The 25,756-nt window shown below is 38.9% G+C and overlaps 1 protein-coding gene across 5 annotated transcripts in view; it reads right to left on the bottom strand.

Moving 5' to 3' along the window:
• Positions 1-10,078: 10,078 nt before the first annotated feature.
• Positions 10,079-25,756, bottom strand: part of LRRC3B (leucine rich repeat containing 3B) — a 112,622-nt gene continuing 96,944 nt past the window's right edge. For all 5 annotated transcript variants that reach the window (XM_056129214.1, XM_056129217.1, XM_056129218.1 and 2 more), the window contains one exon: positions 10,079-11,342. In XM_056129214.1, coding sequence (XP_055985189.1) covers positions 10,402-11,181 — 780 coding nt within the window. In that variant the 5' untranslated portion in view covers positions 11,182-11,342 and the 3' untranslated portion in view covers positions 10,079-10,401. The remainder of the gene's footprint in view (positions 11,343-25,756) is intronic.

Here is a 25,756-nt window from a genome sequence, read left to right as displayed (position 1 = left end):
ACAAAGTAAATTAAAACTGGGTTAATTGGACTTCTCTCTTCTATGAATTCTCATGGGAGTGGAATCCATGACACAGTGATCTGTTTTTTAATAGGCTGTCTCTGGCTCCTAACTTTCTTTCCTGTAGAACTCAAGTCTCTGACGCAGACCTGCATCACTGTGAGCTTAGGGGAGCTAGCTGTGTGCATCATGGAACAGATGATAAGCCAAAGTGAATTGCAATGTTTTTATTGCTCTTTGGGAGGGAAGAGGCAAGAAACATCATTTAAATCCTGGTCAGAATCTTTGGGTCCTTAATCAAATGACTAAATTTGTAAATGGAACAGTTTTGCTGCAAAAATTGCAGGGAAGTAGTTGATAAAAAAACTTTTCTATAAAGTCCTGGCCCTAAGTATAATTATTTTAAAGGGTATCTGGTAATGTTAGGTTTTAAAATAATTTAAAAAAATGGGTCAAAAATAGGGGTAAGAGTTCAGATGAATTTTTCTTTTCAACAATTAAATCATTGTTCCAATTAATATTTTTTTACTTTGTTATTTTTCTCTTATCTACAAATGAAGCCAGAATACAATGATAATTTAATTTTTCCATTTTTGCTCACTTATATCGACACAAAAGTCCTAGTTTCTCTATTACTATATTTACTTTCCAGCATGGGCAAACTTTTAGAAAATTAAGATTGATCCATTTTAAGAGCTATGTTGTTTCTGAAAAGTAAAAGGAACAAAGGAAAATCTGGATATGGTAGCCAAAAATATGATGGCATTAATTAACTACCTTCATTTTCTAAAAATTTCTCATGTAATTTCCCATAAAACCTTTCCAAAATTGGGACCAATATTCTCCATACGTCTCCTGAGCCCAACTAAGGGATACCAGGGAGCACAGAATCAGGAGTAAGCTCTGAGTACAACTGAGTTTGGCCCCAGGTTCTCTCTGGAGATCAAGATTAATAAAATGTCTCAGTTTACCAGGATTGCAAAAAGAAAATACCATGACTAAGTAGATTAAAAGTTAGAGCCTATTTTCTCATGGTTTTAGGTGCTCCTCAAACAAGCTATCAGCATATTTGATTTTTTCCATAGCCTCTCTCCCTGGCTTGTAGATGACCACCTCCTCATAATATTCTCATGTGGTTTTGCCTTTGTGGAGGGTTTGCCTGATGCTTCTGTGGTCCTTATTACTGCTTAGCAGAACAGCAGTTTCAGGTTAGATCAGGACCCACTTTGAAAACCTCAGTGTCATTCATTATCTTTTTTTTTAAATACCAAATTTCAAATTTAGTTGCATTCGGCATACTGGAGGAGATCAGGAGTTTGGTCTGTCTTTTGAGGGGAAACACAATTCAACGTAAGCATATAAAAATGAGTAAAGGGAATTGGCAGAACTAAATGGAGAAAATAAGTCAACTAAAATATTCCTCATCTTAAATATCAGTAATGATGACTGTCAGTTTTGAGTGTGTGTGAACAATGAGCTTCCTTCACCTCCCCAACTCCAACCCCAGCGTTTTCTTGAACCAGAGCACGAGCTTTATCCTCAGATTATCTGAGCATTCTTGTAGGTGAGAAGTGAATAAATCATGAGCTTTGGGGATAAGAGTTCATCGCAGATACAACTCTCTCCCTTATTACTGTAGATACTGTGGGCAGGGTGCTGAGCATCTCCGGGTCTCAGTTTCCATATCTGAAAACAATTATTTCCTCTAGCTTTCTTCTTTCAAGGTGAAGGGGTTGGGGGGATCAAATATGCAAAATCCACTGAGGAGGGTGTGTATGTATGAGACTTGAACTTCAGCTTGGTGATTTGACAATTTAATGGCAAAGAATAAATGGATATTAGAGCAGGAACAGAAGCTGTCAGAAGAAATCAGAACTTGAAAAAAAAAAAACAGACCATGAAATGAATGCCTTTAAGTATAAAAAAATTGAAAAAAGATCAAAGATAGCAGATATATATAATGGTCTTCCTTATTTTATGGTAGAATATTTTGGAGGTTAAAATACTTAAAAATAATATAAAAACATGCAAATAAAAACTTAAAACAGACTAATTCATGGATGATATCTAACAGCAGGCCCAAAACATACGCTTAAACGGCAGTTAGATTATGAGATCTTATGTATGAAATGACTAAATTAAGTAGGTTTTTTTTCCATCTTTTAACTTTATGGCATGTGAGAACATATGGAGAAATTTATTATGTATTCTTATGATCCTTACTTTTCCTTTATTATCTTTTATGATTACAACAAGAATAGGATGCACTATAAATAAGTTTTCTTGTTGGGCCCAGTAGTCCTAAATTTCCAGGCAAGAGAGATGCTACAGAAGATAAAGAAGCATGTGTCTCACTTCAGGAAGTCCTGTAGGTTGGAGTAAGGCAGAGGTACTTTGTTCAAATGCTGCTTTTATCTGCTCATTTGCCAAGTCTGGAAAGTACTGATTTGGGACCTGTGAAGAGATCTTAACTGAGGTTGCTCCACTTAGCAGGCAGTAGATAGGGACTTGAAGGCTAAAAGTTTATTAGAAAGGTAAAGAAGACAGTGGTATGAGAGTGGGAGTGGGGACTTAAGGGAGAAAAGAGAGAAATTGCTGCAGCCCAGAATGGAAATATCCAAGTGTGAGAGGAAGATGTTTACACAAAAATCTCCAGGAATCATCAAATGAAGTCTGAGTGCTACTAGTGGTTGGCAACATCAGTTGAAGACTACTGTTAAGGAATGGCACCTGTTACTAGGAGATGTGAAAGAATGTGCTATGGCCAGAGGAAACCCTCAGGCAAATGCATTGGAAGTTGGGTGGGTATAGTCTCCTAAAAGCTATGTCCCAGACACTGCTCTTCCCACCATACATGAACCACATCATGAACCCAGGTTACTCATTCCCATGTTTGAGAACTGCATTTGGTCTAGTCTGATGAAGCCCCTGTTTAGATTTCTGTGAAAAATGGGATTGAAGACCTGTGCTCAAAGGGAAGAATGCAAAAAGAGGTGAACCACTGTGATTCTCAATCACTGGGCTCGCTCACTGATTAAATTAGGTAAACCTTCTTTGTTCTTTTGACCATCATTTCTCTCCTGTGCAAAGTCCTTCACAGTTCTCCTTTGCTGAGTGGCATGGGTCTTCAGGTAAGACCTCATAAAACTGGGGCGATTGTGCAGAACTCTGCATTGGTGCAGCTGACTCTAGTGTAGTGACACTATTGCACATTTATCATGTTATATCTAGCAGGCCACTCTATGGATCTTAGTTTTCTCCTCTATAAACTGGGCTGGAGTGATAGCACAGCGGGTAGGGTATTTGTCTTGCACGCAGCCAACCAGGGTTTGATTTCTCCATCCCTCTCGGAAAGCATGGCAATCTACTGAGAGTTTTCTGCCTGCAAGGCATAGCCTGGCAAGCTCCCCAAGTAGTATTAGATATGCCAAACACAGTAACAAGTCTCACACTGGAGACATTACTGGTGCCCACTCGAGCAAATGCATGAACAACTGGAAAACAGTGCTACAGTGCTACAGTGCTACTATAAACTGCGATCAATGACACTGTATACTTAGCTAGACTGTTGTGAGAATCGGAGGAGGTAGAAATAAAAGCTCATTGTACCATGCCCTCTCTTGTTTGAAAAGGTAACATCTGAGAGGTTTTACAAAAAATATTATTGGGACTGGATCCATAGTACAGCAGGTAAGGTGCTTGCTTTGCATGTGGCCAACCTGGGTTCCATCCCCAGTACTACATATGGTATCCTGAATCCCATCAGGAGTGATCCCTGAGCACAGAACAAGCCCTGTGTACTGCTGGGTGTGGCTTCCTCCTCAAATATTTTATTGAAGGTTCTTTATCTGTAGCTTGTACAGCAGGGCATTCCTGTTGTGCAGCGTGCAATGAACAGGTCTTGTCAGTGGTAAAGCACTGAAAATGCCAGTGTTAGTACAATTTGTTCTCTCAGAACCTTGCTTCCAGGTGGTGCTTTCCCAAGTGTCTCCTCTTCATCTCTCATTTCACATTCTCCTCACTGCAGCTCCCTCCTCAGAGATCCAGGGAATTGGCAAAACTGTCTGTGAAAGATGAATGACTAAGAGCAGAATAGCTTCCTTCATATATTTTCTCCCAGAAAACTGTTTCACAGAGGGCAAGTCCAAACCCCTAAGGGCTGTTGGAAGTATCCAAGGTGGTTTCAGGTATACTTGGGGGGTAGGTAGGTTGGGGGGAAGTTGGGGAAGTGGGAAAGTTTTCTGTCTGTTTACTTGAGGATGATTGATTTTAGGGAGTGATTTTTTTCTGAAAGAAAAAAAACAAGGCAGTAGGTCAAATACACTTCAAAACCCTACTTGCTCCAGAAGAAATATGGGAAATTCAAAGAAAGATGGATTGGTATCAATTAGCCCCATTCTATTCCCTTACAGACTAATGTACTTTAAAACATATTCAACAATGCATGAGCTCAACAGATGGCTTGTTCATCTTTAGACCCAGGGGCAGAGCTCAGATTTCTCTTCCATTCTGTAAGCCATTCTCTGAAGAAAAAACATAAATTAAAAGAAAAATTCTGTATCGTAAGTCTTGGCCCCAGAGAGGCTAGTATATTTTATGACCTAGCTTTTTTGCTGAGACCTAGGCTATTCTTTTACAGTTGGATGATCACACTTCTATTGACAGTGACAGTAAATATATTGATTTCTTAAAAAATAACGAGCAAAAAATTGTAAGTCAGAAGGAGCACAACTCACAATTTCATTGCCATGAGTGGCAGACCAATGTTTACTGCGTACTCGGGACAGTCTTAGACGTTAACAAGTTCCTCCGAGATACAAAATCGATAGGAAAAGTTTTCCAGAACTCTGCTACCACTTGTCCTGATACTTTCAGGAATCAATCCTCCATTTATTCCAAGGTTCATGGAACCCAAGTTATTCCAAGATGCACACACAAACACAGAAACATGCATATACACTTTCTAAGCAATCACAGTTTACATTAGTTCTTTACATGATAAAGAAATCAGAACCCTGAATAGATTTCCTTTTCCTGATTACTCACCTTTAAAACCATAGGACTTAATATTAATTTTGTGTCCTCAGGATAATAACTAATAATTTCCTGAGTTTAAAACAAAGTGTCTTGGATCTTGAGGAGCGTCCATTGGGTATATATGACCAATTCATTTGCTACATCTGGGACTGGCCATAGAATGAGAAACTATTTTATGCAAATGTGGGATGATAATTTCAGGTCTCTATTTTCTCCAAATTCTAATTTTCTTCTTTGGAACTAGGACTTACAAATCGGTTAGCTTCTGGTTTGATTTATCTGAATCAGACCCAGTCAACTTGATTTATAAATTGTACTACTTTGTAAAGAGAGGCTAATGAGAACTCTGGAAATGGAAGAAGTCATCTTAAGCATTTTTTATCACTCATAGTTAATAATTGTACCCAAGGAAACAAATGATAATCAACCATCCCTCCCCAGAAAGTTGCTTTCTCAAAGATCACTTTCTCCATCTCTAGTGTAAAATCGGCCCATGAGTCACATTGAGCACATCACCCAGGGGGGCTCTGAGAAAAAAGGAAATATTTTCTCATCATATCTTGAAGGCACAGAAGCTCTGAGAATCATAGTCCTTAGTACAACTTTGTGACCTATAGGTATCTTGGAAGCCTTCTAGATTCTCAAAGAAACTGCTGCTGATAGAGTTTTCATGATTTTTATGGGCTTGCTGTTCTGTTTTTCCCAAGTTTGGAAAAAACTTATCAGAAGAAAGAGTTGCTGTCCTGTGAAGATACAGAAATGAGAATATGGGGTTATGAACACTTATCTTTAATTCTTCATTTTAAGCACCTGAAAATAAGTAACTAGGATCATCTCCGGGAATCTTCCATTCCTGACATCCTAGGAGCTTGCCTATCTCTAGAAATTTGAAGTTAATTAATCAGAATTTTCCGTTCTCTAACTGTGCCAAGATAAATGAGTAAACTCATTGTATGACTTGAAAGTCTTGAGCCAATAAGGCTACCCACATCCTAGATTGCCTTATGCTTATTGATGTCAGAGAGAGAACTATTGTGGATAGTCAGAGAAGGATATAAAAAAGAACAACATGTACCTTGCAGGATATGTATATTAGTGTGTTACAATTTGCCAAAGTGTTCCTAAAAGTTAATTACATTACATAACTTTTTATCAATTTCTTAAAAATATTCCGGTTTGGTTGGCACACTTTATGATTTGCCTTGCTTCACAGATAAGCAAGCACATAGGTGATGATTAGATCAAAATTTCCAGGTATTTATAAAAGTCAAAGGTGGAATTAAGCTCTCCTCTCTGGAAAGAAAGAAGGCGGCTGCATGGGAGCCTTGTGGAGAGCAGGTATGAGCCGGGGGTGGGGGCGCGACTGAAACCTCATGGGACAGGGGGTGTTCCGGCCCGTCCTTCACGCCCTACCGAGGTCACCAGTTGCCCCCCACAAGCAGCTCTCCAGCACGGCCACGGCTCCAGAAGCACAAGGACTTAATGCAGAACCCAGCAGCTTGGAGCAGAAAAGTGAAAGGACTATGCGTTAATCCAGGCCATCATGTCTGCCCGGAGGGGAAAGGGTGTTGCTCCCTTTCGCCCTCTCCTCTCTGGAAAGAAAGATGGCGGCTGCATGGGAGTCTTGTGGAGAGCAGGTATGAGCCGGGGGTAGGGGCGTGACTGAAACCTCATGGGACTGGGGGGGGGGGGGGCGTTCCGGCCCGCATCCTTCACACCCTACCGAGGTCACCAGTTGCCCCCCACGAGCGGCTCTCTGGCACGGCCACGACTCCAGAGCACAGAAACCAATCTCTTAATTATCTGACTCTCAGTAGAAATACTTCCAGGGTTAATAAGTAAAATAGCAGAAATCCAAAACCAGACATCATTTAATTCTTGAACCCAGCTATAGAAAGCAAATCATTTCACAATGCCTTTTCAGCATGACTGATTTGGGGTGGGGGTAAACTCTAATAATGGTCCAACTTTTATCGAAACAATGAAGCTAGTCAAAGTAGATAGAGTGTTAACTAGAATTCATCTGCCCCACAGGCATTGGGGGGGTGGAGTGGGGGGTGGGTTTATTGGGGTTCTTCGTGGTGAAAAATAAGTATTGGTAAAGGGAAATGTGATTGATATTTGCATGACCAAGACCTAAACCTGAAAGCTTTGTAACTTTTCCCACAGCGATTCAATAAATAAATAAATTTTCCAAAAAAAAAAGGTGAAATTAAGAGAATATTGCCAAAGGACAAGGATGAGGAAAGACCATTATTTAAATATTTCCTGATGAAACTCCTTCAGATAATAAAATGATAACTTTCAAAACCTTATAAAACTAACTTAAGTAGTTTTTCATGTATATAAGCATCTTAAGGGGTTAAAAAATGAAGTATCAGACATATCAGACCTTTACTACATGGTCATGAGTCCTAGTATGTGGTTCATATTTGTGGCATCATGAATTCTTGGACCGAGATGGAAATTTTCTGACAAGAATATCTGAATTTCTTTCAGCCTGGTTACAAATGGGCACTACATCCTGCTATTTTTATTTATAACTATTGGGCTGGAGTGATAGCACAGTGGGTAGGGCGTTTGCCTTGCATGCGGCCAACATGGCCAACCCGAGTTCGATTCCTCCGCCCCTCTTGGAGAGCCCGGCAAGCTACCGAGAGTATTCGATATGCCAGACACAGTAACAACAAAGTCTCCAATGGAGACGTTACTAGGCCCGCTCGAGCAAATCGATGATCAACGGGAGGGCCTTTACCCTTATATAATATATAAAAATATATTTTTGAAATATATTTTTCTTTACCAGTAGCTTACACACTGCAATTTTTAGTCATCTAACTTAAATGTTCTGATTTTTTTAAAAAAGGACTCAAAATTGTGACATTATTAACTGAAAATATGCATATAGAATATGGGCAAGGGGATAATTTCTCACTCAGGTTGTACTTCTTAATTCCATGTCTAGAGAGTTATAAACTAAAGTGTGGGAATTTAACATTGTCTTTTCTGAGCAGGGTTATGTCTGTCCTCTAATGCTCCCTTACATTGTTCTTTTATAAAGACTTTCATTTGACTAATGAAATTGTATACTAGGAAAATAAACTCATTAGCGAGAATATAAAGGTTATTTGGGGAGGAGGAACTTGGAATGGATTATGATATTTATAAAAATTTAAATAAAGTTTATTGATTTATATACTCATAAAACACATTTAAAAATAAGGGTTATTTCAGCAGAGGCCTGATTTTCCTGTTCTTTATTTTGGGCTAACAAAAAGGGAAGGTGTATTTGTTTTAGGCATCTGTGATAGTACTCAAAGTTACATATTACACCATTGTCCTCCAGGGGGCGTTCAATCTTCAGCAAAACTCTAATTTCCTAGGAAGTGTTCAAATCCTCTTGAAAGCAGTCTTGTGAACTAGGATGCAGTTCTAGATCTTACACATTTTAGTGAGGCTAAGGTAGTCACATAAAACCCAGGGCCCGAGGTGTGTGTTGCAGGGTCTAGTCAAGCCTTATTGCCTTATTGCTTTGAGTACTCTACTAAAGGTTTTGAAGTGATTGACCCCCCTGGTAATGCCAATGACCTCTCAAGAGATTACTAATAGGGATGAGAACTATAATGCTTTTATAAGAACTTAAATCTGATTGTCAGCTGGTGAAAGATAACGTAATATTGGTTTGAGAAGACTATATATATCAGAAAAGTAAGCTTCCCTAATTTCCTACTAATTACTTACAAAACCACCAGCATCCAATCGTCAGCAACTCTCCAAGTAATAGTAACTTTGTGTAGTGAAGTCAATAACTTGTGATGAAAGTACAGTGGTTGAGTGGTCCATAAGCTCTAAAGTTGAGCATAAGTATCTACTGTATTTATAAGCTCTAGGGTTTTGAATTAAACTATTTTTCTGTTCCTTCACTCATAAAAGGCTATTACATAAGGTAGCAGAGAGGATTATGACAATCCAAGGAACATACCGAACACAGAGTCATTGCTCCATAAATGTTATTACAACTATTGTTTCTTAGTCTGGAATTGAAGTGACTATGTTATATATAGCTCCAGTCTTATCTCTCACATGTCTCCTACATGAGAACTCCACAGACTCCTTCATCCCTAATCCTCACCTACTTGCCATCCCTTTCTCATCATTGGATGCAATCCCACCCAGCTTCTAAGGACTATCTGCAATGATAGTTAAAAATAATAATAATTAAGGACACTAAAATTCCCTATTCCCCGAGTCAAATGAGTTTTCTTATTTCTGAACATTAGCAAGACACAATATCTTGATACACAAAGAGATGCCCACATTTGTCAAAACTTATAGATGTGTACACTTAACATGAATGTATGTTTTAGTATATAAATTCTACCTTTGATCAACCAAACCATTGTATAATTATACTCTGTAATAGGAAGACTTCCAATCACTGAGGCAGGAATACTTGGTTCAAAGCCAAATTCTAATACTTCTAGTCTATAGGTTATTTGGCCTCTTTCTCCTGCAATTTCCTCCTGCACAAATGGGACAGTTGTCACAGTCTTCTCTTGTAAGGAAGGTTTGGAACATAAGTATAAAAATGACCTCAGAGAGTTTACATATAGTTGCTGCTATTAGACTTCTTAGAACTTTCCTTTAAGTATCATTGTTTCTGTTTGTCACGCATTCCTGTCCACCAGAAGGTAATATTTCAGATAAAATATGGAATGTGTTTTGTTCCTATCATTTTTTTAGTTGTAATCAAGCACTAAATATTTTAGATAGCAAATACTTTGGTAGCAAATAACAGAGACATCCCAACTTAAGACATTGCAAGATGCTCCACTGTGTACTGAGTACGCTATGCCATAGTATTTTAAACTCTGACAGATACTTGACTTGGTCAATATTTCTGTTATTGCTCTCCAGTGTAGAGTAGGGATAAACAACACATCTTTCATTATGATAGTTCTTTAGGTTCACAAGTGTTGTCAGTTTTCCTTTAAAGCAATTGAAATGACTGTACTGTTTTCTTTACCAATAAGTCACTCTGTTTTCCATGATTCAAAGTTAAGCTTTTATTTGGTTTTAAATTAAAAAAATAAATTTCATTATTAAATAGTGAGATGGTTCTAACTAATGTTCAGAGACAAGCTTTACTCAGAAACCACTAGGGGTACAGTCAAGGGGTAGATCACCTAAACTAAAATGATTTGTTATGTTGTCATGTTTGTTAAAAGTTCAACAGTGGCATGATTCAAAAGAAACTGCAATACAAAGTTGTAACTGTTTACAATGGATGGGGAAAAGGAAACCCCTTATTTTCTACTGTAATTGCAAAACAAATTTCTTTCTCAATGCCAGTCAGTTTGGACACTATACCACAGTGCTAATGTCATCAGGTTCATCGGCTTTCTTTTGCCTGCTTGGCAGGGATTTCAAGTACTCAAGGTGTCTCCGGGCATCCTCCTGATTTTGCCTCACATAATACACCACATATGAGATTACCATAGTGAACCAGCCAAACATTGTGACCAGCATGGCATAGTCAGTAGTTTTCTTAGGAAGGTTACAAAGGTCAGCGTCATTGGCAGCATTGAGGAACGGTCTCCCAGCATGTTCATCCAATACTGAAGTCTTACAGATCACATTGTGGGCTGTCTCGTGATTGGATGCCATGCTTCTTAGAACTTGCTGGAGAGTACAGTCGCAGTGCCAGGGATTGTTGGCAATTCTGGCCCTTGCCTTCAGGTTATTGAAGGCATTTTTGTGCACACTTTGAATCCGGTTGTCAGACAAGTCCAGAGTCTGCAAAGTTTCAGCAACACCCTTGAAGGCATGCTCATCAATAAACTCAATGCCATTTTTAGACAGATTGAGAACTCTTAGTTGATGGAGGTCCTTAAAAATCTCATTTGGAATAGAAGTAATCTGATTGGAGTCCAGATACAGTAAGACTGTTTCAGGAGGAAGATCTCTAGGTATTTCCTTGAGATTTGCATTGCTACAGGTGACATTTAAACCCCCAGAGGAAGAACAAAGACAACCCTTGGGACACATACTGGCAGAATGAAAGCACAGTATCATAAGAACAAAACTTTGTAGGAGGAGACACATGGAGAGGGAACGGGTTAACCACAGGTCTACCAGATTCATGCTGGAATGTCATAATCACAAGCCCATTCCTCATTTACTCCAACAAGCAAGCATGGCAACCGTTTCAGCTCTGTTCACACTGTTGATCTTCTGCTTGCGTGTTTCCGAAGGCTGTAACTAACATGTGTGTCTCTTCATTATTCCTGTTCTTGCTTGGCTACCTAAAAGAAAGGGAAGCAGATGCAATTAGCACTTTTGCAAAGGATGGTATGTTTCAATTAAAAGTGCGCTCAATGTCTGGCATTCTATAAAGCAAAAGGATTGGTTGTGCAGGTAATTTCCATCAACCCTACTAGGAATTATCTGCATAATAGGAATCTCTTATTTAAATCCCAGGTGCTAGAAAGAGGACTATCAGTAAGTGACAACATTTCCGAATTATGCTGCCTTGTTTCTAGTTGTGTAAAATTTGAGCCCTACAGTTCAGATTTCTCTTGTTTCTACTAGACTTTTTCACATCCTGAACCACAGAAAAATTCTATAATGATAAAATGTACCTATGCCTCTTCCCTTTCCCTAGAAGCATTTAACCTCATAATTGGACAATAACAACAAATAATACTGATTTGTGGTTAATGGCCATAGACTGGAAAAGTAGCCATAACTAATTTTGAATGAAAGTCCAGTATAGAATGTTTTCTCTAAAGAAAGTTTATTCTAGGGGCTGGAGCAATAGCTCAGTGGGTAGGGTGTTTGCCTTGCACACAACCAACCCAGGTTCGATTCCCAACATCCCATATGGTCCTCTGAGTGCTGCCAGGAGTAATTCCTGATTTGAACCAGGAGTAGTAACCCCTGTGCATTGCCAGGTGTGACCCTAAAAGTAAAAAAAAAGGAGAGAAAAAAAAGAAGAAATTTTATTCTATTAGGAAATGAGTAAGAACATTCTAGTCTTCACAAAGAAAAAGAAAAGAAAGAAAAGAAAATGTTGCTAGAGACTGAAAACCAGAAATCTACAAAGAGTTGCTTCTCTTGCGACCTCCTGACTATACATGCTACATGGGAGGATATTTTTAGTTCAATTTCCAAAAAGTTCTGTTTTTTTTTTATTCACTATAACTCCTCTCTAGCAGATATTTAAGTATGTGTTCAAGTTATTTTATGAGTTAAGAAATACTATACAATGTTCCTAGTAGCCTAGTTTTCATTTCATATATATCACACATATATAATGGTGATATTGTATACTATATGAAATATACTTATATGGTACATTTATAGTGTGAGAGTATGATAAATAATGTATTATCATATTATTATAGTTACAAACTATGCTAATAACCATTTATATACATATATGGTACAATTTCTATAAGTATAGATCATAAAAATATTCAACAAATTATGTGAAATATACCATGTAAATAATAAAATATGAAAATTTTTAGTGCTCAAGGTTTTCTCCAAGTTGAAAAAATTAAGTGATATGAAAAAGATATGAGCTATTAAGCTTTGAGATGAGAATATAAACTAGGTATCAAAACCCTCTTTCTTACAGAAAAGACAAGAATGTCTGGGACTATTTCACGGAGGAGGGGCATGGAGAGATTATGTGGTTTTTCCAAGGTCAGATAGCTTTTAGAAGACAAAGAGGAGGCTCAAGCTAAAGGCTCTGTTCTGACTCATTAATCTTGCAACTCTCTCCATGACCTCCAGAGCTCTCCCAATTCCATCTGGTCTCTGAGGACAGTCAGGATCCAGGAAGCATTGCCTGTTGTGATTTGAATCCTGATCTGTCATAGTCCCAATTCTCAATCATTCCCAATTGAAGACTTTATGGAACTCTACTGAGGGACCTCTCTAAATTATGAAGAGTCTCTGCCTGTCTTCAGATGATTCCCTACCAGGTCTGAGAAACATGGAAAACATCATTCCTCTTGCAGCAATGCAATAAACTTATCATCTCTAAAGTTCTGCAAACTTATCATCTCTAAAGATCCCAGATGGATAAATACGGAGGGAAATGACTCCAAATGTTACTAAACTCACGAAAGAGAAGATTAATGCGAGCTGAAATTATAATGAACTGAGTTGTTAATTATGGGAAAAATGAAATTAGCAACAGTAAAATGGAGTGGATCTGCTTTTGGAATCCCAAGTCTCTTAAATGCCAGAGAAAACTGAAGAAGAACCTCTAGGCTTACTAAGCCATTTATCAACAGCTCATTTCACTTACTGTATAAATTTCTCTCCATTCTGTGTTTTCCTTCAAAACTATCTTGTGTGACATTTGGTATTATAGTAAATTTTCTAGATGGGAGAGGAAAAATAAATAAAGGAGGGAACCAAGAGAGGAGAAGGACCAACCAGGCAAAGGATGCAATGCAGAGGACATGATTAGGATACAGAAGAGAGCAGTGAATCTGATTTTGGTAAAAGAAACCTAGTTCATCAAGTAATTCCATCAACTGAGCATGTGTCAACAGTCCAAGACCTGCTGAAAGGGGAGAAAGGTTCTCTGGAGCACTGAGTTTGAACTGCTGATTCAGGGTAAGGTGCTGATTTGAAAGAGGAAAAAAGTTGACAACCACTGCTCTAGAGATAATCCATACCATTCCCAAGACATATTTTTAAAAGATTTGGGGGTTAGAGAGATAATACAGGGGTTACGGCACTTGCCTTGTATAGGGATGATCTTGGTTTAATCTCTGAACCCATTTATGGCCTCTTGAGAACCACCAGGAGAGATGCCCAAACACAGAGCCAGGAAAAGCTTCTGGGCATTGCCTGCTGTACCCCAAATCCTCCACACCTCCCCAAAAAGAGCATTTGAAAATAAATGTTCTGTAGTTTAGACGAAACGCTCCACAGGGGCAGGGACTTATTTTTACCTAATGTAGTTTTAATAGAAAACAATTTGAAAGTGGAAAAACTCTACTGGGATTTATCCCAACTTGAATCCTTAACAGTTTGCTTCTGAGAAACTCATTGAACGACTCTAAACCTTACTTTCCTTCCCTTTGCATGATATTATAAGAGTACTTTAATTATAATATTCACTTGATACATATTTGATCTGAAATTATGAGTTACTCCACAGTAAGCATTTCTGTTTGGTGCTCAGGGAACCACTCCTGATGATGCCCAGGAGACCAGATGTAGTGCTAGTCATTGAACTCTGGTTGGCCACATGCAAGGCAAGTGCATACTATCTCTCCAGCTCATATGTGAAACATTTATTACTACACTGTAGATAGTAATATTTCAATGCTTTTATTAATGATTACTATTATTATTCTAGATGTGTCCTCCACTTCTAAAATAATGCTTGGCATATAGCAAGACTCAAATAAATTTTGTATCAATGAACGAACAACATATTGAAGATTCTAGCGTGCTTTTATTTTGCTGTGGAAGATACTTCCTTCCCTATGTTTTTCTTCCTTAATTAGTTTAATTATTTTCATTTACTGAGCAGGGGGTGGGCCACAATCAATGGTGCTCAGGGATCGATCATGGCAGGCTTGGGGGACAATATGGGGGCCCAGGGATTGAACAGCTCAAAAGTCAGCTGTGAGCAAGGCAAATGTCTGACTTACTGTACTATCACTCCAGCACCCAATAATTATTTTTAACATAAACATCATCCCCTTATGGGGAATGGAGTGATAATACATAGTTGAGCTATTGAATGGCCCTGAGGGCAATAAATAAATAAATAAATAAATAAATAAATAAATAAGAGGCTCATGATGTCAAGGTGATCTTCAACACGTATGATGGAAGAACTCTCTCCTGCTTTCAACATATTTCTACTTTTCAAATGAATTACCAGATTGACACTGCCGTAAATTACTGGATAAGTCAATAGTGGATCTTGGAGAGGAACACATGGGAAGATATGTCTCTGAGGGGAAACCATGAAATTCTTTTTTTGTTGTTGTTTTACTTCAGTGATTGTCCAGCAGAGCACAGATACAGAGCTGTTAAGGAATCTGGAAAACTAACACTCTCCTTTGCTCCACTTCCATCATATCTCTCACAAACCCAAAGCAGCATAGAAAAAAAAGGGGGGGGTGAGGGTCATGTAGGTAATTACACGAATAGCCACAGTAGCACACTGCCTCTCCTAATTAAAAGGAGCAAGACCAACTAAATGCACAGGGCAAATAAGCCAGCAGCTTATCTGTCTCTTAACTTACCCTCAGCAACTCACAAGTCACTAGACCATTCCAATCTCATCAGCCCCAATTCTTTTTCAAGTATGTCCAGATGAATCAGGAAACTATAGTATTTCTGAACAGGGTATGTAAATATAAGCTATGCACCACAAAATGTCCCTCTCCCACAATCCAAAAGGAGCCTTTTAACCCTCTATGTAAGTTTTGTTCACATTTTTTTTTCTGTCACAGAGGTTCTAGAGCTATAATAATTAGTGTTGGGATTGTGTGGCAACCATTAAACACTCTGTCCAGAAGAAAAGAAGGGTATTTAGAGTACTGCCCGAGAAGACAGTTTTTTAAGCTGATTAACAACTCTGTCTAACTTCCTGTTTCTTTCTTCTTATCATTAAAGAATACTCTGGAATATTTGGGACTTCTAACTCATAAGCTTTCACTAACTATTCTGTAATAATGGAGCACACCAATTTGGAAAAATATACCAGATACACCAATTTCCTCCAATTATATTCCCAATTATGCTATCAAACAAAAGGATTTGATTAAAAAGCAAAGAAAATAAAATAACTTAGGAAGACCTTTGCAATTATGGTAATAACATTCAAATCATTGGGGAAATGTATAAAGTTATGGATTCAGAATGAAAACTTCTATATAGCAAAGCCTAAGGTCATACACAAAGTGGAAGGACAGATAATGAAATAAAGATATAATTTATTTAAATACAAGAAGTTATCACAGTAGAATAATAAAACAATGAAAGTGGACAGAAAAATAATCTATGCAAATGTCAAGCAAATTATATGAAAAACTTTGGACCTCACTGACAGTTAAAAGATTCAAGTTAAAAATACTACTTTAAAGTATTTTTTGGTTAAAATTGGAAAGATTATCAAATGTCAAGAAAGTATCAAGAACAGGTTATTTGAAGCCATTTTATCACTTAATCACTTAACTTCCTGTTAGTCGTCGATTTGCTCGAGCGGGCGCCAGTAACGTCTCCATTTGTCCCTGTCGCTTGCTAGTGTAGCCCAATGGCATCTGTTCGCTCCGGGAACATGAAGGGCCTCAAACCGATCGTTCATGATCTTGACGAAGAAGTCTGACCATCTGGTAGGTGGGCGGCCACGCGGTCTTTTGACATCCCGTGGAATCCAGTCGGTAACAGCTCTAGTCCAGCGGTCGTCTTTAAATCTCATTACATGACCAGCTCATCTGATTTTCGACACCTTGGCAAATGAGACAGCATCCCTGATTCTTGATCGTCGATGGATGTCAGAACTCCGGATTCTTTCTCTTATTTGAGTGAAACGTGATATTCCAAGCATAGCTCTTTCTATTCTTCTTTGGGAGACCTGAATAGCGTTCTCATCTTGTTTGCATAGGGCCCAGGTCTCTGAGGCATATGCTAATGCAGGAAGAACAGTGGAATCAAAGAGATGTGCCCGGAGCCGGAGGTTCTTTGTCTTCTTAGCTATTTCTTCGATGTTCTTGAAGGCGTTCCAAGCCGCTCTCTTCCTCCTGCGCAGCTCGGGTGCCAGGTCATTTGTCATGTTGACCTCTCGACCTAGGTACACATAGCTGTTGCATTCGGAGATGGTCTTTCCGTTGAGAGCGAATGGGGCGTCAGGAACGAGGCTGTTTCTCATAAACATTGTCTTCGTAAGGTTCAGCTGTAGTCCTACCTTTCAACACTCATGGTCAAAGTCGGCCAGCATTTGTGCTGCTTGGCTGATGTTTGGTGTTATTAAAACAATGTCATCAGCAAAGCGGAGGTGGTGTAGTTGCCGACCATCTATCTTAACTCCCATTCCTTCCCATTCCAGTCGTCGCATGATGTTCTAGAGGGTGGCACTGAAGAGTTTCGGTGAAATGGTATCACCCTGCCGCACCCCTCTCTTGACATCAACGATCACTTCTTTGTAGAATGGTGAGATCCTGGTAGTGAATCCGCAATACAGCTCATGGAGGATCCTGATGTATTGGGCTTGAATGCCCTGATTGGCTACGGCTTCAATGACCGCTTCCGTCTCAACAGAATCAAAGGCCTTCTTTAAATCAATGAATGTTAAGCAGAGCGGCATCTTGAACTCCCGAGAAACCTCAATGAGCTTGGTTATCGTGTGGATATGGTCGATGGTGCTGAATCCTTTGCGGAACCCGGCTTGCTCGCATGGTTGTCCTTCATCTAGTGTTCTGCCAATCCTATTTAGGATGACTCGAGTGAACAACTTGTAGATGACAGACAATAGGCAGATCGGGTGATAGTTGCCAATGTCATGGATGTCTCTATTCTTGAACAGTAGTACGGTCCTGCTGGTTTTCCATTGGGACGGAACCTTGCATTCAGACAGGTAGCAAGTGAAGAGACGAGCCAGTGTATTGATGAGTACTGACGGCAGGTTCTTCAGGTGTTCAGGTCTGACCTTGTCTGGGCCGGGTGCTGTTTGTTTCTTTACCGAAGAAATGGCATGTCGGATTTCGGAGGGGAGAACTTTGGGAACAACATACCCATCCTGTGGAATTTGGGATGTTGGCAAGTGGACATGGCTATCGAAGAGATTTGAGTAGAAGTCATGGATAATCTTCTCCATTGCCGTTCTGGAGGATGTGATGGATCCATCAGGACGTCGGAGGGCAGTCATCTTGGTCTTATAGTTGGCGAAGGACAGGCGGGCGTTACGAATACTTTTCCCGGCTTCTGCCGCATCTACCAGTACTTCTGTTCTTCTCTCTTTGAGGTCTTCCTTGATCTCATCTCTGCACTGCTTTGCGAGCTCGGATGTTAGCTTGCGGTTGCCTGAGGCATGTGCCAAACCACGCTGGCAAATTAGTTCAAGAGTTTTCGAAGACAGGCGATTTTTTGTGGCTATCTCTCTCTTGGCATTCCTCGCACATTCATGGAGGTGCTGAACCAGTCGATCGTATTCCTCGTCAATGTTGTCAACAATGGCATCTTCCCATGTTGCCGCAATAGTACCAAAGAGTACAATAGTACCAAAGCCATTTTATAAAGGGATAAATTAGGACACTTCAATGAATAACTTCAGAATATTTATCAAAATTTTGACATTTTGTACCAACTTAGATTTATTTCTACTATTCAAAGATGACAGAAGATGACCCCCAAAAAACATAATAAAAGGAATTCTTATTTAAAAAACCCTATTTATTAAAAAATAATTTAGAGGTTATAAATATGAAAGTATAGATGACTATATATTTACATCACTTCTGAATGAGTCATAAAACTCAGCAGTGATTAAGTCTAAGAAGTAGAAGTGAAGGTTTTGGAAAGAAAAGAATTATAATTGTATTTTATACCCTCTTGTCTAGTTTTAACTTAATTGTATAGATGTTATATTTTGTGTCTGTCTTAAAATAGAGTTTTAAAAAATTATACACTAAATGAAACAGGGGTTAGCTGAAAAAAATCCAAATATAATACCTCAAAATAATTTGAGTGTATGAAAGAATTATGCATTTTTGGTAAACAGGGAAAGACAAATAAGAAGATATCATTTTAAATGGAAGATGTTGCAATGGAATAAACTGGATATACAAACAGTGACTGGAATATATATATATATGGGACTGGAGTGATAGCACAGCGGGTAGGGCGTTTCCCTTACACTCAGCCAACATGGCTGACCCGAGTTCGATTCCTCCGCTCCTCTTGGAGAGCCCGGCAAGCTACCGAGAGTATCTGGCCCGCACGGTAAAGCCTGGCAAGCTCCCTGTGACGTATTCGATATGCCAAACACAGTAACAAGTCTCACAGTGTTACTGGGCCTGCTCGAGCAAATTGATGAACAACAGGAGGACTGTGACCGTCGCACGGCCAACATGGCCAACCCGAGTTCTATTCTTCCGCCCCTCTCGGAGAGCCCAGCAAGCTACTGAGAGTATCTCACCCGTGTGGCAAAGCCTGGCAAGCCACCCATGACGTATTCAATATGCCAAACACAGCAACAACAAGTCTCACAATGGAGAAATTACTGGGCCTGCTCAAGCAAATCAATGAACAACAGGAGGACAGTGCTACAGTGCACATATGTGTGTGTGTGTGTGTGTGTGTGTGTGTGTGTGTGTGTGTGTGTATGTGGCTGGAGCGATAGCACAGAAGGTAGTGTGTTTGCCTTGTATGCAGCTGACCTAGGTTCGATTCTTCATCACTCGTCACTCTTGGAGAGCCTGGCAAGCTACGGAGAGTATCCCACCCACACAGCAGAGCCTGGAAAGCTCCCCATGGCATATTTGATATACCAAAAACAGTAACAAGTCTCACAATGGAGACATTACTGGTACCCGCTTGAGCAAATCAATGAACAATGGGATGACAGTGCTACAGTGCCATATATATATATATATATATATATATATATATATATATATATATGCACTCTAATTTACAACCTCCAGCAACCAGCCCTCAAAGTCAGATCAGTCAGCCTTGAACAGGGAAATGGAATTAGTCCACATAACCAATCAAAGATGGATGTCCTGTTTCTAATTAACCTGTCTCTAGTCTCCTCATGTTAGAAGTCCCAGGACATATCTGAGGCCTTTAACTTTCCCTTTATTGAGTTTTCATACTTCCCTGTCTGCACTGAACTCTCTGTCAAATCCAAGTGATTGTACTGATTTCCTTGCTATCGAGAGCTCAGACACTATTACTCTTATTTGTGCTCACTTTAAAAGTTGTTGTTAAATTCCACAAATAAAAAGTTGTTTTTTCAATCCAGTCTTTCTAAAGTTATATTTTTATCTTACTACAGAAGTTATGAACTGATTTATTTATTCAGTTTTGATGTTTATAAACTTTGTAAGCTTTGTGTATAAGTCATTAATCCATGTAATTGCTGACCCTAAAATCAGATAAAAACGTTAAAATTCATATCTCACACTTCACACAAAAGAAAATTTAAAGAAAAAAATTCAAAGTAATAGTCTTCAGTTTAGACCAGAATCCATAAAACACGTTGAGGAAAATGTAGGCAGAAATCTCCAAGATCTGGACCTCAAGTTTACTTACTATGACATGATTCTATTGTCAAAGACAAAAGAAACAAAGATGAACAAATGGGACTGCTTCAAATTTAAAAGTTTCTGAGGCCATGAAGATACAATAGCAGATAAGGCACTTGATTTACTTGTAGCCTATCCAGATTTGATCAATAATACCCCATCTGATCTCTGGAGACTGGCAGGAGTAATCCCTGAGCTCAGAGTAAGGAGTAGGCCCTGAAAACCACAAGCTCTGATCCAAAAATTAGAAGCAAAAAGAAAGTTAAGTGTTTTCATTGCAAAAGAAAATCAGGCTAAAAATATTAAATTTAGTTTTATTGAATAAGAGAAATTTTTGCACTTAACACATCAGATAAAGGATTAATATTAACAAAATACAAAGCACTCACAAAAATCACCCCTACCACACCCCCCCGAAGTCCCAAAAATCCTATTAAAAAAACGAAGAGAAAATCAATAGACATTGATCTGAAGAAAACAGATAGGTGGCCATTTTGTTTATTAAAAAAGTGTTCGGGGCTGGAGTGATAGCACAGCGGGTAGGGCCTTGCACGCGGCCATCCCGGGTTCGATTCCCAGCATCCCATATGGTCCCCCAAGCACCGCAAGGAGTGATTCCTGAGTGCATGAGCCAGGAGTAACCCCTGTGCAATGCTGGGTGTGACCCAAAAAGAAAAAAAAATTAAAAAGTGTTAATGATCACTGAGTTCTAGGGAAATCCAAATGAAGATGACAGCAAAATATCATCTCACGCTATAGTGAAAATGGCACATATCAAAAAAATTGGAAACAACCCATGTTTGGAATTGGCAATAAAGGAACTATCATTCACTCATTCACTGCTGTTGGGATTATTGTCTGTCTCAATCTCTATATAAAATAGCATGAGTGTTTCTCAAAAAATTATAATGGAGTGTCCATATAACCCAATAATTCTATTTCTAAAAATCTACTCCCAAGATACAAAAACATTCACTCAAAAAGAAATATGCAGACAGCTATTCACTGCAACACTACAAGGATATGGAATCAACCTGCGTCCAACGAAAGATAAGTGGACAACGAAGATGTGATATACATACATAATGGAATACTATATGGTTGTAAGAAATGTAATCACACATTTTACTGCAACTGGATGGAACTGGAGAACAGCATGTTAAATGAATTAAGTCAGAAAAAGAGAAAATGCTGGAAGATTTCAGTTGTCTGTGGTATGCAGAATAACATGATAAAATATTGCAAGATATCAAGGTGGACTAACTCTTGATCTTATAAAAAAACAGGGAAAGAGGGAAGTGGAGAGGAGTTGAGTGAGAAGAGATGTATAGAATGTGTGTGTGACTGTGTGTGAATACACATACATACATATATATGACACATATATGTACATATATGTAATCGGAAATGTGATTCTCTGAGAAAAATATAAATCACTACTAGAAAATACTTTGAGTCCGGTCTGACTGACTCATAATATTTTGTTGCAAGACTAGAGGAGCTGAAAAAAGGAACAATAAAATCTATGGGCAAATTAAATTCGGGGAAAGTGGCCAATTGGTATGCAGGGTCAGAGTTACGGAAACCATATTGGAGGAGCATGAAAGAATAAAGCACTAGGCCTGTCTCATTCTACCTCCCAGGAAGTCTCAGAGCATCAAATCCAGTTTTGTGAGTAACTTAGGAGAAGGGTAGGATGGGGTCACAAATCAATCACAATTACAAATCATCCTGTTAATCGTCGATTGCCTCAAACAGGCCCCAGTAACGTCTCCTTCATCCTAGCCCTGAGATTATATTCAAGACTCTTTAGGAGAATACCATCATTGTTACTGGTATTTGGCATATTGGGTATGCCACGGGGAGTTTGCCAGACTCTGCCGTGTGGGCAGGCTACATTCGGTAGCCTGCCAGTTTGTCCAAAGTAGGAATGAGATAATAAGATGTCATAATAGGATGTCGCGAGGCCGCGAATGCGGCCGCGTGGTTCCAGGAGCTGGTTTTTATAGTCTCTGAGTCTTGGCCGTTGATGGGATTACACGGCGCCAGGGGGCCAGTTGGTGGGTGTGACCCCGCCGACTGGAATTTGGAGGATCTGGGTGGAGGATGCTTGGCCCAAATCCGAGTAGGCTTGGAGATCTCGGCCCCGGAACCCGGGTGACTTTGTCCCTCTGCCAGTACCTTCATGTGTACATGTACATGTGTAGGATGGGGTATGGAAGAAAAGAGAAAACTACCTACCATACCTGTTTCTCTTTCTTTTGAAATGAAAACAACAAGGAAGAAAATAAAGAGTGGGATATTAGGTAAAATTCAGATTCTGGTTAATCTCATTAGGCGTTTCAATTATCACATTAATTTTTTTACCTTGGTTTAAATTGAGTGTATGACTTAAAGCATTAATAAAACAGCCTATTATCTAAGATTAAGAATACAATACAGGGCTAATTCTGGGTGATATTTTGATTTAGGGAGTAGACAAGAATCACCTGCATAGAATAGAGAAAAAGGAATGTTGGAGGAAAAAAGTAAGGTTTCACTTTACTCTGGATTCACATATATCACCTTACATAATCCTTACTGTAATCCTGGAAGAGAAAGCACGATCTTTGTATACATGAAAAAACAGTGGCATGGAGATCATGTAGACTGCTCACTATTATATCTATATTAAGGAGGATGTTAACTTTCTTCTATCCTTTCCTGTTAATAAGTAGAAACAGAACTAAACCAAAACTTGAGAGGTAATCAAGAGGAAAAATAAATTTTATTATGTGCACCTGAAAGCTCATACATAGACAAACAGAACCTTTTAGTTGGTCACTTCAGGGATGTTATATAAGAAGAAATAATTTAGGAGGTAAAAACTAAAAAAAAAGACAATACACTGCAAGGGATTGGAGAGAGCAGAGTGGGAAAGGCAGTTGCCTAATTCATGGCTGACCCAGGTTTGGTTTTCTTTGGCCAATATGGTCTCCCAAGCCCGTCCAGGAGTGATTCCTGAGCACAGAGCCAGGAGAAAATCCTGAATACCACTGGGTGTGGCCACAGAAACTAAACAAAAATTGCAATTTAAGCAAAACTTTTTTTTGGATTTAATCAAATTGTTTACTGAAAATAGAGCTTGCAGAGCCAGAGAACTAGTACATTGGGCAAGACACTTGCCTTGCATGCAGTTGATCTGGGTTTGATCATTGGTACCAATTATGGTCTTTGGAGCACTGTCAGGAGTGATCCCTGAACACAGAGCCAGGAATAATCCCTGAGCACAGCCAGTTGTGGCACAAAAAACAAACAAAAATAGAGCTTGCAAGCTGTGAATTGAGGTGAAATGGTATTAAGGCTTTCTCTCTCTTTCTCTCTCTCTCCCTCTCTCTATTTTCATAACCACCACAGATATAATCTTTTTCAGTGAGATAATCAGGCACACACAGAAACAAAAAATGATCACTCTTAATCACTATTTTCCTCAATTCAAAATAATTATCTTGATTTCTTCCTTTCCTATCTGGATGTCCTTAATATCTTTTTCTTGCCTAACTGCTATTGCAAGTACTTCCATTACTATATTGAACAGAAGTAGAGATACTGGGCATCCTTGTCTTATTCCTGATCTTAGAGGGAAGGTCCTTAGTTTTTCCCATTGAGGATAATGCTTGCCATAGGATTGTCATAGATGGCTTTGACTATTTTGAGAAAAGTTCTTCCTAAGGCCATTTTGGTGAGAGTTTTCATCATAAACGGGTGTTTGATCTTATTAAATGCTTTCTGTGCATCTATTGATATGATCATATGGTTTTTATTTTTACTTTTGTTGATATGATGGATTATGTTGATTGATTTCCAAGTGTTAAACCATCCTTGCATCCCTGGGATGAATCCCAATTGGTCGTAGTGTATGACATTTTTGATGAGTTGTTGGATTCTATTTGCTAATATTTTGTTGAGGATCTTCACATCCATGTTCATCAGAGATATTGGCCTGTAATTTTCTTTGTTAGTATGTCTTTTTTTTTGCTTTTGTTATATATGGAGCAGATGATATGATACTAGATCGAAAGAATCCTAAAGCCTCTGCCAGGAAACGTCTAGAAACAACAGACTTCTACAGTAAAGTAGCAGGCTATAAAATCAATACCCAAAAATTCATGGCCTTCCTATATGCAAATAATGAGACAGAGGAAAGAGACATGAAAAAAGCAATCCTATTCACACACAATCGTGTCCCAGAAAATCAAGTACCTCAGAATCAACCTAACTAAGGAGGGAAAGGACCTCTACAAAGAAAAGTACAAAACACTACTCCAAAAAACAAAAGAGGACATGAGGAAATGGAAACATATCCCCTGCTCATGGATAGGAAGAATTAACATTGTCTAAGTGGCAATACTCCCCAAGGCACTATACAGATTCGATGTGATCCCTATAAGGATACCCATGAAATTCTTCAAAGAAATGGATCAAGCACTCCTAAAATTCATTTGGAACAACAAACGCTCACGAATAGCTAAGGCAATTCTTGGGAAAAAGAGGATGGGAGGCATCATCCTCCCAAACCTCAACTCTACTACAAAGCGGTAACAATTAAAACAGCATGGTACTGGGACAGAGGCAGAGCTACAGACCAATGCAACAGGGTGGACTATCCCTACACACAACCACAAATGTATGAACATACGATCTTTGATAAAAGAGCAAGAAATGTGAAGTGGAACAAGGAAAGCCTCTTTAACAAATGGTGCTGGCATAACTGGACAAGCACATGCAAAAAGAAATGGGCTTAGACCTCGACTTAACACCATGCACAAAAGTGTGATCAAAATGGATTAAAGATCTCAACATCAGATCAGAATCCATAAGGTACATTGAAGACAAGGTCAGCAAAACCCTCCATGATATTGATTGAAGCAAAGGGTATTTTCAAAGATGACATGCCACTGACCAACCAAGTGGAAACAGATATAAACAAATGGGACTATATTAACTAAGATGCTTCTGCACCACAAAAGATATAGTGATCAAAATACAAAGACAATCTACAGAATGGGAAAGGATATTCACCCAATACCCATCTGATAATGGGATGATATCAAGGATATACAAAGCACTGGTTGAACTCCACAAGAAGAAAATATCCAACCCCATCAAAAACTGGGGCGACAAAATGAACAGAAATTTTCTCAAAGAAGAAATTTGACTGGTAAAAAGATACACGAGGAAATGCTCTACATCACTAATCATCAGGGAGATGCAGATCAAAACAACAATGAGATAATCATCTCACACCATAGAGACTGGCCCACATCCAAAAGAACAAAAGCAACCAGTCTTGGTGTGGATGTGGGGAGAAAGGGACTATCCTTCACTGCTAGTGAAAATGCTGACTGGTTCAGCCCTTTTGGAAAACAGAATGGACAATTCTCAAA

The sequence above is a fragment of the Sorex fumeus genome, unplaced genomic scaffold, assembly GCF_029834395.1.
Source record: "Sorex fumeus unplaced genomic scaffold, SorFum_2.1 ptg000072l, whole genome shotgun sequence".
NCBI classification, from domain to species: domain Eukaryota; kingdom Metazoa; phylum Chordata; class Mammalia; order Eulipotyphla; family Soricidae; genus Sorex; species Sorex fumeus.
The sequence above is the reverse complement of the archived record's forward strand: the minus strand, read 5'-3'. Positions and strand labels throughout refer to the sequence as shown.